The following is a 14,417-nucleotide window of genomic DNA, read 5'->3' as shown; positions in this document are numbered from 1 at the left end:
TGTATGTTACAAACCACTGCAAAATACAGCTGCTTACAGAAACACCAACAACGGTAAAATAGCACCAAGCAGCCTGAAATGCAACAATATTGAGTTGAAGAAGTGGCTGTGGAAACCTAGTCAACTGTGAGGACCAAGATATCCATCTCCATCTCCCTTTACACTGGGCATTTATGGGCGACATTGGACAGTACATGCCAGGAACAGGGATGCTGGTGTAGTAGTACGAATCTCTCATCTGCATCTCCAACAGCAGGCCTGTTTGGCAAGATCAAAAGCATCAGTCTGCTGTTCCCTTCCCTCCTCCAGTCTGGAGGATGGCTAACTCGCACCCCAGACCCGTGCCGTTACAAACGGCTCTAAACTCGTGCAGCAGCATCAGCAGAGGCAAGCCACGGAGCCGAAGGAGAAGCTTCAACCACAACATTGATCCGAACATCAAGTTTATCAGACTGCCTCATGCACAGCAGTCTTCCTGCCGACCGGCACAGGCAAATGCTGTAGCTCAGCATGTGCTGCTACTTGAAAGGAACCAGCAGTGGAGAAATGTTCATTCCCCATCCCCAGCTCTTAGCACAGCACATTTCCACTGACAAGGGCAGTAAAAAAAAAAAAAAAAAAAAAAGGCAAGGAAAAGCAAAACAGAAGAAGCTGTTCTACAAGCTGATTTACTTTTCCAAGGAGACATGCTCTGAATTATATACGGGGCCCCACAGTTGAGACGAACTTTGCTGTAATAGGGGAGTATCTAGACAACTGACCCAAGGTAAAATGCTCGAGCACTGTTCTCCAGTACGGATTGGCACTTGAGAGCAAAGAGAACATGCCCATTACTGTGCCTGTCACCTTACCAGCACCTTACATTTAGGAGAGGGGAAGCACACATGACTGGGTGAGGGAAAGAACGGACTTTCCAAGCTGTGACCCAGCACATAAAACCAAGTGTGTTTGAAAAGGCAAGAATACAATGAACACATTTACACTGAGCCTGTCCCGGCTTGCTGGTGGATGCATCTGATCAATGCAGCGTTTCAGGAAAAAGAAACTGGAACCAGGGTTGAAGACCAGCTTGCCAGCCTTTCTGTGCCATTTGCCCACAAGCCCCTCTGGAGCAGGAGGACACGTCCCTCCCACCTCTTTGCAGGGGCGTTCCTTGGAGCAGGGCCACAGCAAAGCAGAGTCAGCACAGTCAGGTGTAAGATTTTTAAAATTCAATTCTGAAGACACCATCCGGCAAAGGAAGGTGCTCTTTCAGGGCTATCGCTGAAAACCTGCAGGGCCTGTAACAAAATACATGATGGACTAACTGCACGTCAGTTTTATCAGCAAAGGGATACAGGTCTAAGCCTGGTGTGGGGAGAATTTAATGGAGCTTATTTACAAACCAGGAGGGGAAAACTGCATCAGTGAAGGTAAACAGCCTACACACCCCACAATACTGGCCCACATCATATTCTTTAATATCTAAAAGTAAAAAAATATGGCCCATTCCCACTGCCCTCCCCCCCATGATATTTACAAGTAAGATCAGCCAAGATGATACATAAGGAAGATACACAGGCAGACTGTGCTTTCAGTCTCAGTTGGTTTCTGACAGACTCCTTTATTGCTTGGGACGCTGACCGGATCTCATCAGTGCTGTCTGCGCCCTCCGGGATTGCTGGCACACCAAACAGCAGGGAGGCTTCGCCAAGCTCTGGCAGTGGACAAAACCTGTATGGTTTGTTGCACACTAAATCACCAAAAAAAGGATGACAGGATGTATAACGTATATTTACAGTCACCCACTCTTTCGGCATGTGTTCCACTGCAAGAGAATCAAGCATCTGCTGTTTAAGTTGAAAACTGTCAGTGTTCACATTTGGCACAGAAGTAATTTTGCATCTGTGGACTGCAGTGAAACCAGAGATCCCAGATGTGAAAAACATGCACTTACGGGAAGGAACTGCACGTTCCACCTTGGAACATCAATAGCCTTGTGCACTTACAGAAGGAAAACACACAATTACAGCTTAAAAAATGCAACATTTTGTAAATAAAACAGACTTCATTGCTCTTAGAAATAATACTGTGTCAGTTCCAACTTCGGCTGAAGCCTGCTGGCACGGACTGGAAGGTAAGAACGTGTAGCATGCCGCTTCTGAACATGCTAGGAGGTCGAGTGGAAGAGTCCTCGCAAAGGAATGCAGCAAATTAAGGTAAGACATATGGAAACATACGCAGGAACAGGAACACAGTCTAGGAGACCTAGGCAATTCCAATACTATGCTTGCAACAATGTGCTGCTGTTAGCAGTATGGAAGTCATCTGACAGCAGCTGCAGCGTAGGAATTAGTCGTCAATAGTTGGCAACCAGAAGGCCTACAAAAGAGGAAAGAACGAACGTCTTTTACAGAGCAGAACAGAAATCTCTCCTACAGCACACTGTAAGAGCTGATCCCTGCTACCTTCCATAAGCACACAGGCAGAGACTACCAAAGAGGCAGCAACACCCTCCCAGCGGTCTAAGGTTACAATCCGTGCTCACGCTGGTTTGGTTTGCATTGCACGTTCTCCAGAGCAAGCCAGTCTTACACAAACTGAAAATACCAGCCATGTACAGTGACCTAAAGAACTCATACTTCTGTGCGCATTCATTCACTGCTCTGCTCTGATGTGTGCGTTCAAATGCTGCCTTCCCAGGTGTGCTGCCCCACAGATCAACCCGCCAGGTAAGGCGCAATCAAGGTGCAACAGACAGGGGCCTGGCTCTCACCAAAGCCCAAGGAAATACCCATCAGTAGCACTCAGCCTTCTCAGATTCATTTCTAAAAGAGTCAGCACCTCATTGAGCTAGGAGGAACTTAAAACACTTTCCTTACCATATTGGAACATGCACTAGCAAAAGTCATGAATTTTGGATTGAACTGCAGACAGGTTATAGGACCTGTGTGTTTCCCATCCAGCACAGCCACCTTCATCCCACTTTCCCCATTCCAAACATGAATCTTCCCATCCTCCGAACCTGCAGGCAGGAGTGGAAAACAAGATATGCAAGATACATTGGAGAGGCGAGCAGGGAAAATGAAGTACATAACCTTTTCTGTCACAGAACTGTAGGAACAAGCATGCCTCATCTTCATAGCTTAACCTTTAAAATTCCCAAAGTATCACTAGGGCATTTACAAAACATCACTAGAGTTTACACACCTGTACCAAACAGCAGGTTTATATCTTTGCACTGCAGTGATTCAACTATGCAACACAGTGCAATGATGTTGTGATAAAGAGGTCAACAACTACAGTCACCCAGTAGAAAAAGAGAGCTGACACCATCCAACTAAGGAGGGGAGACCCTTGCCAACTTGTACTGATGTGCGAGAGGCCAAAAGCTGGGTCTAAGAGTCACTGTCCACACAAGTTCTCAGTTCAGACACAGAAGGAGATAAATATTTCACTTGGTAGGCACAGAATCAAATCAAAGGCTTTAGCATTGAAGGTAACTAGATTTCAATGCACTATGCCAAATACCAGAAGCTTCACTGGAGATGTCAACTCTCCACGTTGCTAAAACGGAACATGTTTTTCACTTTTAAATGGCATTTTGCAAACCCTGAGGCTGGGCACTTAACACTTTTATAATTCAATTCTGCTTTAGTCTCATTTTAGATAGGATTCCTAATAAAAATGCAAGGAATTTTCTTCTGCTTCTGTATTTATATGTAAGCCTTTCAGGGAGGAAAAATTAAGAAGCACAAGTTACAACTTAAAACCATATGTAAAAACTGAACAGAAATAAGTGTTTTGGAACTTCTTCCACTACATTTTTCATTTGGAAGGTAGCACAACAGGAAGGTAAAGATGTGCAATAAAGTGCTCTCCAGAGACAGACTAAACAAAGAACCGCCCCCGCTTTTCCTGCGATCAGGAAGTTCCCAGCCAGAACAAAAAAAGAAGTTTTGCCAAGACTATCACTCACCCAGGAAAAATGAGGATCAGGATACCAATTACCACAAAGTTAAACATACTTGACACACCAGCCATATAAATAAGAACAAAAAGAAAGTGCTAGGAGAGGGCAGCACATACAAATGTCTCTGACTTGTGTTCCTGGGCCCTGTTGGGCAGCAGAGTGTAGCAGAGTGACCGAAGCACTTACCTTGAGGTACCCAACCTGCAGCACCAGGCTTTACAGGAGCTGCAACTGCTTTTTGCCACCCACTTCACTCAAGAGTCCCTCCTGCAGGGGACGAGGAAGGGGGCCGGGGCCAGAGGAATCATGCTGAAGCCATCAGGCTGATGCCTACTGCTTCTATCAAGGGTTAAGCAGAGCTTTTTCCAAAGACATGGGGATTTACAAGAGCCACATGTACAAAATGCAGCTGCCCCAGCACGTCTAATGCCCCTGGGAGGGGTACAAATGCACCAGGCTATAAGACCAATCGCCCAAGCACAGACAGGTGCCTTGTTCATTAGGTAATGGAGGGCAGGCCACAACATACAGCCCCAAAACACTTTCAGAGGCAGCACATGAGTGCATCCTAGCCACAGGCTGAGGATCATTGACATAAATCATGTGACAGATCTCCACACATTACAATAGTTTGCTTGTTCCTTATCTTTTTTGGAATAGTGTTCATACATAAAGGAAAAAATAAAAGTCTTCTTGCAGGCTCATTTACATTTCAGTCTAGAAAATGCTGAGTAAATTAACAAAACAGAAAACTATCGATGCAAAGAAAGCTTACAGCTGCATTGTATTATTTAAACACATTCTGCTTCCCAAAACAGACTCAATAACACACCTAATTTCAGAGCATTGAAATTCTTTCAAGAAGAATTATCTTACCTATCATGATGAACTGAGAGTCTGGTGTGAATGATGCCTCCAGCGTGACAGCCTTACTATTGTTATAACCCTATGACACAAAACAGGAGAATAGTAGCAGAGAATGTGTCCACAGTAATCTCGCAACCAAAGGGCACCAGCTCCCAAAACTAACACCAAGTTTCAAGCAGGTAACACAGGCAACATGCTCACCCCAAACGTATGCAGGACAGCTCCTTTAAAGGCATCAATCAGTCGAATGAACCCTCCGTTAGTCGATATGAGGATGAGTTTGCCATCGTTACTGAACTTCAGGCCTGTCCACTCACACGTTCGATCATACTGCATCTTAAACGTAGCAAACGGCCCCTTCAATCAAAAATGGGAAATATGATGTAGACTCTTGTATGCATTGCTGCTAACGAGTCTGCTTTTAACCTTAGCTCAGGAAAAAGTTCAAGATTTTTCAAAAGAAAATCTTTAGTCCTAAGATACCAAAGGAAAGCGTCATTGCAAAAACATGTCATTGCATGTGTCAGTTTAAGAAGTATGAATCCATAGTTTCCACAGCAAGAAAGAGCCACAATAGGGTGTTTCAATACCCAATAGTCCCATACTCTGCCACATTCAACCGCAGAAACAGAAATTAAGTTAAGGTAGGATGAAGTTTTCAAACAAGGCTGCTAATTGAAGAGCTTGAGCCAGTGTTATTGTCATCTGACTTTTTGAAAACCATGGAACTAACTATGCTCAGTGCTTAGCCAGTTCAGCTGCCCACCCAATTACAGTTTCCTTTGAAACTTCCATCCTTTCTGACAATCCTGGCTCCATCTTTGCCAGTGTTTTCCCAGAACAAGCAGCAAGGAAAAAAACCCAAACAAAATACCAAAACCCAACAACAACAAAAAGCCTAAACAGCAGTTTGGAACAGCAGTTAAAGAGTTAGCGGAACTTTAACATTAGTTCAGGAGTGGATTTCAGGATCTGGTGACAGCACGTACCCCTCCCTGTCTGTGAGATGTTTACCTACCGAAAACTCTCTAGGTGCCAAGCAGGCACCCCAGATAGTAAGTCGGAGTAAACAAATCCAGCCTCTGAGCACAGAGTTTAGACTACTTCTTGCAAGCTAAGAAGTGTAAGAAGTGAAGTTAGGGTAGCTCACCTTGTCGAAAGAACGGAGATCATAAAGCTTCACCATTTCAGAACTGACTCCAGCAGCAAAAATCAACCCTTCTGGGTCAAAAGAACACACAGGCTTCCCCTGGAGATGCATTAAACCCTAGAAAATAGAAGTCGTCCAAATTATTTTGCGAAACTGATGCTCACATTTCTACCACCACCTTTTGAGCCCACTGTGAGCAGGACAGCAGCCTATGGCTGGAACAACTGAATTTCAATTGTAAATATTGAGGTTTTACAAAGGTTCAGAACTCAGCTTCTCAAAAGCAATTCTGACTACTTCAGGTCATCATTCGGAGCTTCCAGTTCGCTGCAATGACAAAGTTTACATCAGAAGAAATCAAGATTCATTCGAGCTGTCATCCACCCAAAAAGTACCCAGAGAAGGGAGGATGATGTGGCTGTATTAATAACCATACCAGACAGTGCCACAAAACACTGCTGCTGGGATTGATAGCAACGCTCTACCAATTATGGTTGTGAAGGAGGGAAAAAAAAGTATTTTGAAAGCAAGTAGAAACAGCTCCAGTGAACACCACTGCTGAACTTTCCATGCCTGTTTAATGGTTTAATGAAAACTCATACCTTCTGGAGGCCAACAGACCTTACATATTAAAATTGACAGATTAGTATCAGTGCTTATTTCTAACGTTAACTTTTCCTTAACTCACATACTAGAAAAGACTTGAGAAAATTTGGTAAAAGCCAACAAGGTATATCATTTTCTGTATGCTGACTGGCAGATCTGTGCGTGTTAGCCAAATGTCCTTATGTAACTGTATGCACATAAATAAGAACACATCTTTGATTAAATCAACAATACATTTAAGAAGTTTCTGCATTTCTGAAATACCATTCTTCTCTAGAGAAGTCTACAGACTTTACTACTTCTCTCTTCTTTCTGATTTAGGTCAGCTTTTCCTGTGATCTCTGAAGGCTAGGCAGTAAGCTAGCCAATACTCAGGGCCCTCACAAGCGGGACACCTCTGCTTTCCCGACAATATTTCTAGGCACTACGGCTGCCATCTCATGGGCAAATCGAAAATTACAAGTAACACTTCCTCAACCTGTTTCCCAAACTTCCAGTTACAAATTCTAGTCTTACCATTCTTACAACTTCAGACATTAGCATAAATCACAGAACTGCTACTGAATTTACAACCCTATCTCATCTGTAGCAACTTTGAGATTGAGATTCATCCCAAGGGAAACTTACACACTGGCTTTAAAGGCCAGAGAAAGGCAAAATTAAGACTTCTTGTCAGAAAAAGCTTGGTTTTAAGACAGATAAAACCATTTTGTAAGAAATGTAACCTTTTCTTCCTTTTGCATTTACAGTTACATCATCTGGAATAATTAAATATCCCCCTCTCATAAGCAAAATGGTCCCAGTGAGATGGGAAAATATGAGAGCACACCACCGTGTCCAGATATGGGGACAAAACAGCTCATCACCAATAAAAGGCAGCGATTCTACTCCTAGTCTCTCATTCTTGTCCCTGCTGCCAGCTCTGGTACTTTGCCCAGCCCACACAAGCCTGCTGCCACTAAAAAAAGTACAGTAAAGTATTCCAGCAAAATAAATAAAAACAAATATGGTTTTGCCTTGCCAGAAAGTTAAATCTGCGCACAAACAGGTCTGATGAACAACAAAGGTGACGCAAGGAGGGAGGGTGTAGACCATATGGCTGCTATGTCACTTTAAATCATCCGTTTCTTCATCAAATTCAATTGCATCAAGGCATCAATTTTAAACACACACTATAAACATGCAGCTAAGATGCATTCCCAACCCAGGAGAGATGCCAGCTAAGAGAGAACACTCTCTGCATGGGGTAGCAGCCTGATGAACAAGCTGACGACACCCAGCTCTTCTCTTGTTTCATCAGCTGTGGGTGTTATTTCTTGCTCTTCCCAGCGCCTCTCCAGTAGAGACATAGGTGAAAGTGAGTGCTGTTACACAATGCAACATACATATTTCGCAGAGATTTGTGATCGAGGCTCCTTCAGCATTCCAGGAAGGTGTCAACACTGAATCAGCAGCATGTATTTCTGGCAGTATTTTTGTTTTATAACAAGCACACATCCATTTTTCATTTTTATCCTTCTAACTGAAAATGCAACACACTATGCACATGAATTTGACATCCTACCTGGCAATTTGGAGAGCGGAGATCCCAGAGTCGAATAGTTTTATCAAGGGATCCAGAAATAAAAGTATCATCCACTGGAGACATTGAAAGAGCAACCACTCTGCAACACAGAAGACCACATGCATCAGAGACACACAAAAGAAGTGAATGGAGCAACACCTACCCTAGCAGTTGTGTACAAGCTCGTAATTGCCATGACAGTTCTACAAAGTGAAAACCAGAGTGAATTGAGTGTAACGTAACTCAAGCTCATTACAATCATTATTTCAATTTCTCCTGTACTGTCTTCAAGCTACATCTTACCTTTTTGTATGCCCTGGGAAATACCGAATGTATTTGTTGTCATGCAGGGAGAGGTATCGAATTGTATCTGAAAAAATAAACAAACCATAAGCTTTATTATACCATGAACCCAACGTTATCCAGAAGTGGTCACACAGTAAACTTGCTCCCCACAGCAACAGCAATCTTGCCACAGTGAATAGGTCTGGTTGTTTGATTCCAAGTCAAACTTTGAAACAGAATCAAATTAGAAACAGACAAAAACCAACTTGGTTTCCAAGGCAGAACTGGAAATCAGGCACCAGGAAAAGATACTTCCCACAGTCTAAAGCCATATTACGTCTTAAAGGCAAACTGTCAAGTTTTTTGAAGTTAATTTCAAAGTTGCTAAAATTTAAGTACCAGTAGGTTTTATTCCATCATTCTCACAAATCTGAGAGTATCAAATTTACAAAGTTGATACTACCACTTTTTTTTGCTATACAGCATGAATCCTGCTGTCTTACCTACGTACACATCCAGAAAATAAGTCTCCAACTAAACAGTAAGCATAGGAAATGTGCAAATTCTAGCATTTAGCCAAAGAGAAGATAAAAACCTGAACTTCAAAGCCAGGACAAGACCATTAAAAAGTAACAAATCTCTCCTTTTTTTTAATCTGACAATCAACAGCTTAACACATTCTCTGCACTTAGAGCAGCTAAGCTTTAAGAAGAGGACAGAGGAGTAATCTAAACCTTAGTCCACTTAAAGCAATCTTAAAAATATATTGAATAAATCAGAGCAGCACCACAACATTTCTCAAGTGGTAATTTTATTCTGAGTATAGATGAACATACCAAGAGTAGCCCAGAATTGTGGAAGATGCTGTTGAGACTTTCCCCCAAGACTAAAAGAAATCCTTGTAAGAAGAAAAAATTATTAAAGCACAGAAGCCACTTTATGCGCAGATCCATCCGAGCAATGAAGCGTGAAGAGCACAAGTTAAACCTCTGATATCCGAAAGCAGCATCAGCAAAATCCCTTCTTACACTAGCTAGAGGATGCTGGTTTAAGCTATTGAATGGAAGAGATTGGCATTAGGCACCTGCACCATACAGTGCCAAGAGACTCCACACTGCCGTAACAAGTCCTGCTGAGACTTCAAAGATAAACTGAGGGAAAGGGACATTTTTACTTTTGACTCGGAAGAACAAGAGCCAAGAGGATGCAATATGCACAGAGCATTTTAATATTCATAAGGGCTACTGCGTTCAGAGCTTTTTGAAAGGCTCACTCAGCAAAATTCAGTTTCTGTGAAAAAATGATCAAGTTAGCATTTTTGCCTGACGTTTCACATCAAGTTGAGATCAGAGTTCTAGACCACCCTCCAGTATTTGACAAGAAAACTAAAGCTGACTGATCAAGCTGGTAACATGATGCTGGTGACACACCATTCTGAAAGGCTCTAAGTGACCTGAGGTGACCATCCAAAACATAAATCCCCAACACCACTGTCACATCCCATCATGGCTAGAACCGATATGCTTCAAGCATGCTGTTAAGACACATCTTTAGTTTGTCCTGCAAGAACTGTCGTTACCTGATTTCCAAAGTATCCATGCCAGAATTTCATCTTCCTTTGCTAAAGAGGAAGCACCGGGGAACTGTGATCCTTTGTGATCCTTTTTGTTGGCAGCGCTCTGTCCCAGGCAAGGCAGTGGCCTGTACAGTTATCTCCTGTACCGGGTGGTATCATAGACCCTCAAACTGTACAAACTACTACCTCAGCCTGGAATCAGGCAAGAGGAACTAGGTTCAAGGGTCTTGAGGAAGTCTTCAGAAGTGGATTGGTAGCAACTCCAACAGATAAAATGCTTGGGAGTAGGCGCCAGCACTCCTTTAACATGTTCCTGGGTTAATTTTCCCTCCCAGTAACTGCATAACAGGTTAACTACTTGCCCAAGACTGCATGCATTAGGGACTACAGAGTATCTGGACCCCTGCAGAACACACTGCTGGTTTTATTAGGCTTACAGTTCGTAACAGCAACAAATAGTTTCACATTCTGTCTTTTTCTTTTCTTCTAATTAAGTATTTATCATCATGCTACCCTGCAAGATGGAGACTGTTAAGTTTTGGTTCCTCAAAGGCTTACCACTGCTTATAAAAAAAACCATCACAACTCAAAATGGCATTAAAAATGCTTCATTAAATTGTTAATTAATTGTAAATTAAATAACAGGCAAGTCAGAAATGTGACATAACAAAGTAATGACTTAATTAAAAAAAAAGTAAGTAGGCTGTGAAACAGATTAAAAAGGCAAGTGCTTCCCGTCACACTTTTAATCCTTTTACACCATTAAATCCAATTTTGTTGGAAACTTCCTTGTTCCTCTAGTTTCAGGCCCAGCTTGTTCTAGTTTAACCTGACTTCCTAACTCTTAACTTCCATCTGCTCTAAATTCATACTCTTTATGTTCCTTTAAGGTTCCTTAAGTAACCTAGCACACACCACAGGGCACCAGTATCTCTATTGTCAAGCTCCATCTCTGCAAAGGAAAAACGAAAACAAAACCACTATTCCAGAAATGATTATGAGTTTACAAATACAATGTTAAAACCCATTTATAAAGTGCTGTGCTGAGAGACGTGTCCACTGAAAAACTCTCAGGACACTGACTACAACAAACAAAATTGAGACAAAATTTGAAAAGAACACTAGCGTTTCCAACTTTAGGAAGAATTAATGTACCTATCTGTGCCAGTTCCTAAATTTGAATTTTAAATTAAACTCAAATACATTAATAGAGAGCCTGTGTGCTGGTTTTGGCTGGGATAGAGTTAATTTTCTTCACAGTAGCTAGTACGGGGCTGTGTTCTGGATTTGTGCTGGAAACAGTGTTGATGACACAGGGATGTTTCGTCACTGCTGAGCAGTGCTTACACACAGCCAAGGCCTTTTCTGCTCCTCACCCCACCCCACCAGCGAGCAGGCTGGGGGGGCACAAGAAGCTGGGAGGGGACACAGCCGGGACAGCTGACTCCAACTGACCAAAGGGACATTCCATACCATATGACGTCATGCTCAGCATATAAAGCTGGGGAAACAAGAAGGAAGGGGGGACGTTCGCAGTGATGGCGTTTGTCTTCCCAAGTCACCGTTACACGTGATGGAGCCCTGCTTTCCTGGAGAGGGCTGAACGCCTGCCTGCCGATGGGAAGTAGGAAATGAATTCCTTGTTTTGCTTTGCTTGCGTGCGCGGCTTTTGCTTTCCCTGTTAAACTGTCTTTACCTCAACCCACGAGTTTTCTCACTTTTACCCTTCAGATTCTCTCCCCCATCCCACCGGGGGAGAGTGAGCGAGCGGCTGGGTGGGGCTTGGTTACCGGCTGGGGTTAAACCACGACAGCCTGTCACAAAGCTCTAGAAGCCCTTCGACGTCACCAATTTACAGAGTATAGCTATCTCAGACACTGACTGTGGAGAAACGGCATGAAAATGGGTGTTCTGTCCATTATATGGAAAAAAAAGATTAAGAGAAGCAAAGCTAATCTCAGAAGAGCTCTGCAACCTCCTCCAAGCTTGGCTGGTGATCTCCTGAGTTACCTGAACTTCCCACCCTCCTTGCTGCGTACAAAGAATGGAAAAACACGCCCTTCCGTTGCAGTTGACTTGTGTGTGTACCAGGCAGAGCTACAGCGTTTAGCCCACCTTCTGGCCACATGCTCCTTCTACCTCATCTCGTGCGCAAAAAATTAAGACACGGAGGCTGACTGATGGCACTGATATCAAACAGCAAAGTGAAGAGCAGAACCAAGAACCAAACTTTTATCGCACTAAATGTTTAATCCCTTAATATTGCAGCAATGAACAAAACTCACGTCAGCGTGCTCGAAGGAATATCACCAAGTTGTGCATTAGAGTTGAACATTAATTCCTCTGTCTCTGACAGCATGTTTACCACCAAAAAGTTGCTGTAATTTTTTCCCAGCTCTTTAGAGCTATTTATCCAGGCATGTAGTTTTAAGTGTAAGGAGACTAAATATGCTCAATTCTAGTCGATTACTTACCATCTATTTTGTTGGAGCTATACACGACAGTGTTGGCAGCATGTGTGTACCTGATGAGATCCACTCCATATTTCTTACTGTACAGCGTTCTCTTTGGTCTGTCAGAAGGAAGAAGAAATAATTGCACTCACTGCAACAAAAAGCTCAAACCAAATCTCACCACACTAACAAGGCCTGTTTTCACTGAGATATTACAAGATCATTTCAAGTTCAAGATGTTTTTATACAAAGAAAAAAAAGCATTTGTATTTGATTTTCAAACAAGCACCTTGGTGCTTACTCCAAGACCGTCCCTAGGCTTGAGGAGTTCCCTGTAACACCTGCAAAATGCATTTGTCTCCTCCAAAAATTCTTTTTCCCCATGATGTCTACTGTAAACAGAATATGAGGAGCTAGCATAACAAGCCCTTAATGTCAAGCAGCACAGTCTCATCGTTCCCTTGCCCATCCAAATCTTTAATTCATCTGCTGCTTATTTTAGATTGAGAATAATTTGTCTTTTTGATCTACATTACTTCAAAACCTAGAAGGGGGTGTCTCATTCAGAATAGGGCTTCTCAGTATTAAGACAAACACGTATATATGCCAGTAGTCTAAAAAAGCAATGGTATCACAGAGACTCCCAAACTACTGGAGAATTATACTCATATCCGATCTTAAAGCATGAAACTCAAATGTAACATTTTGCAACAGAATTAAAGACATTCTAGTGAGAGTGAAGAAAACATACAGAACTGGATTTTTAGGGGTCTGGTAAGCAAGTGATGTACAGCAGTACTAGAAATTTAAACTGCAAAGTAAACTTAGAAGTAGCTGGTTAATAAGCGTATCTTGCAGCGGTAGCAGTGCCTGTTTAAGCGGTGCAAGGTCTCCAACCACTCTCCTTCCCCTTTCTTCCTCAACTGAGGTAGCACGGTGGTTTCAAAGCTGGGCAGTCAACCAACAGGGGTACCGATCAACATCAGAAATAATACAATCTCTTTGGGGAGTTATTTTTAATCCAGAAATGTAACTCTAGTTGTTACACAGGCCCACAAAATATTTTACCAACACAAACCAAAGACGACAGCAGGGGAATGGAAACAAAGAGCAGAAGCAGTTTAAACCAATATTGCTACCAAAAGAAAAGTTTATCAGACTACACCCTCAGACAAGGTATTTCTAAAATGCTCAATATTTTCCTTGTTTTCATTAGCCTCAAACTGACACACCCAAACACGAACATGAGTTGGAGACTTTTCATATCAGAACAAAAATAGACATTCATTCTTAAAGATTAATTCTCAAACAGCAGAAGCCATAGGGCTTCAAATGAACTTGCTGGGGACAAGCTTCCATTAACTGAAAGCCAATACAGCAAGTGTAATTAAAACCCATACACCACCTGTACCACTTAGACCAAATCTCAACAGATTCTTCCTCAGTTCCTCCAGTAGATTTTAAAATCAATTTTCAGATGCAAACATGCTACAGATGGAAAACAACACATTAAATGTAAATTTAGACACCAAAATTCTGCAACATTATGCCTGATATACTTCCCCATACTGCTCTCTGTAGTTACCTCAGCTATGCTGTTGACCAAATTGGAAAAAAAAACCCACAACACAAAAACAAACCCAAACCAACAAAAAAACCCCACCAACCTCAAAACATACTATGAATCTCATGCCTAGTCTGGCTCTTCCTTATCTATGAAATGTTTAAAGCTCAGAAGCTCTATTCAGAATAAAAGAATATACACCAAAGAATATACACAGAGACAATAAAAACTGACAGATGGACAAAAGCACGTTTACCAAAAAGATGGAAAGAAAATAATTCTGTGTTTTAAGAAAGTAAAGTCTTCATGTAAGCTGATACAAGCAGAAGCATGTCACTTCACACAAGACCAACCGCCTGTTTCCAAAACAAGAAAACTAGATTTTACATATTTTTTTAAA

At 42.2% G+C, this 14,417-nt stretch overlaps 1 protein-coding gene across 1 annotated transcript; it reads right to left on the bottom strand.

The window, feature by feature from the left end:
• Window positions 1-1,728: 1,728 nt before the first annotated feature.
• On the bottom strand, window positions 1,729-12,572 carry WDR82 (WD repeat domain 82; the record flags this gene model as incomplete). Its single annotated transcript, XM_009573475.1, has 8 exons — window positions 1,729-2,361; window positions 2,862-3,004; window positions 4,829-4,898; window positions 5,021-5,176; window positions 5,970-6,086; window positions 8,140-8,239; window positions 8,443-8,509; window positions 12,475-12,572. Coding segments are annotated over 8 exons (781 nt in total), but the record flags the coding sequence as incomplete, so codon positions are not given.
• Between the last annotated feature and the right edge of the window lie 1,845 nt (window positions 12,573-14,417).

Source organism: Fulmarus glacialis, unplaced genomic scaffold, assembly GCF_000690835.1.
Source record: "Fulmarus glacialis isolate BGI_N327 unplaced genomic scaffold, ASM69083v1 scaffold7390, whole genome shotgun sequence".
NCBI classification, from domain to species: Eukaryota; Metazoa; Chordata; class Aves; order Procellariiformes; family Procellariidae; genus Fulmarus; species Fulmarus glacialis.
The sequence above is the reverse complement of the archived record's forward strand: the minus strand, read 5'-3'. Positions and strand labels throughout refer to the sequence as shown.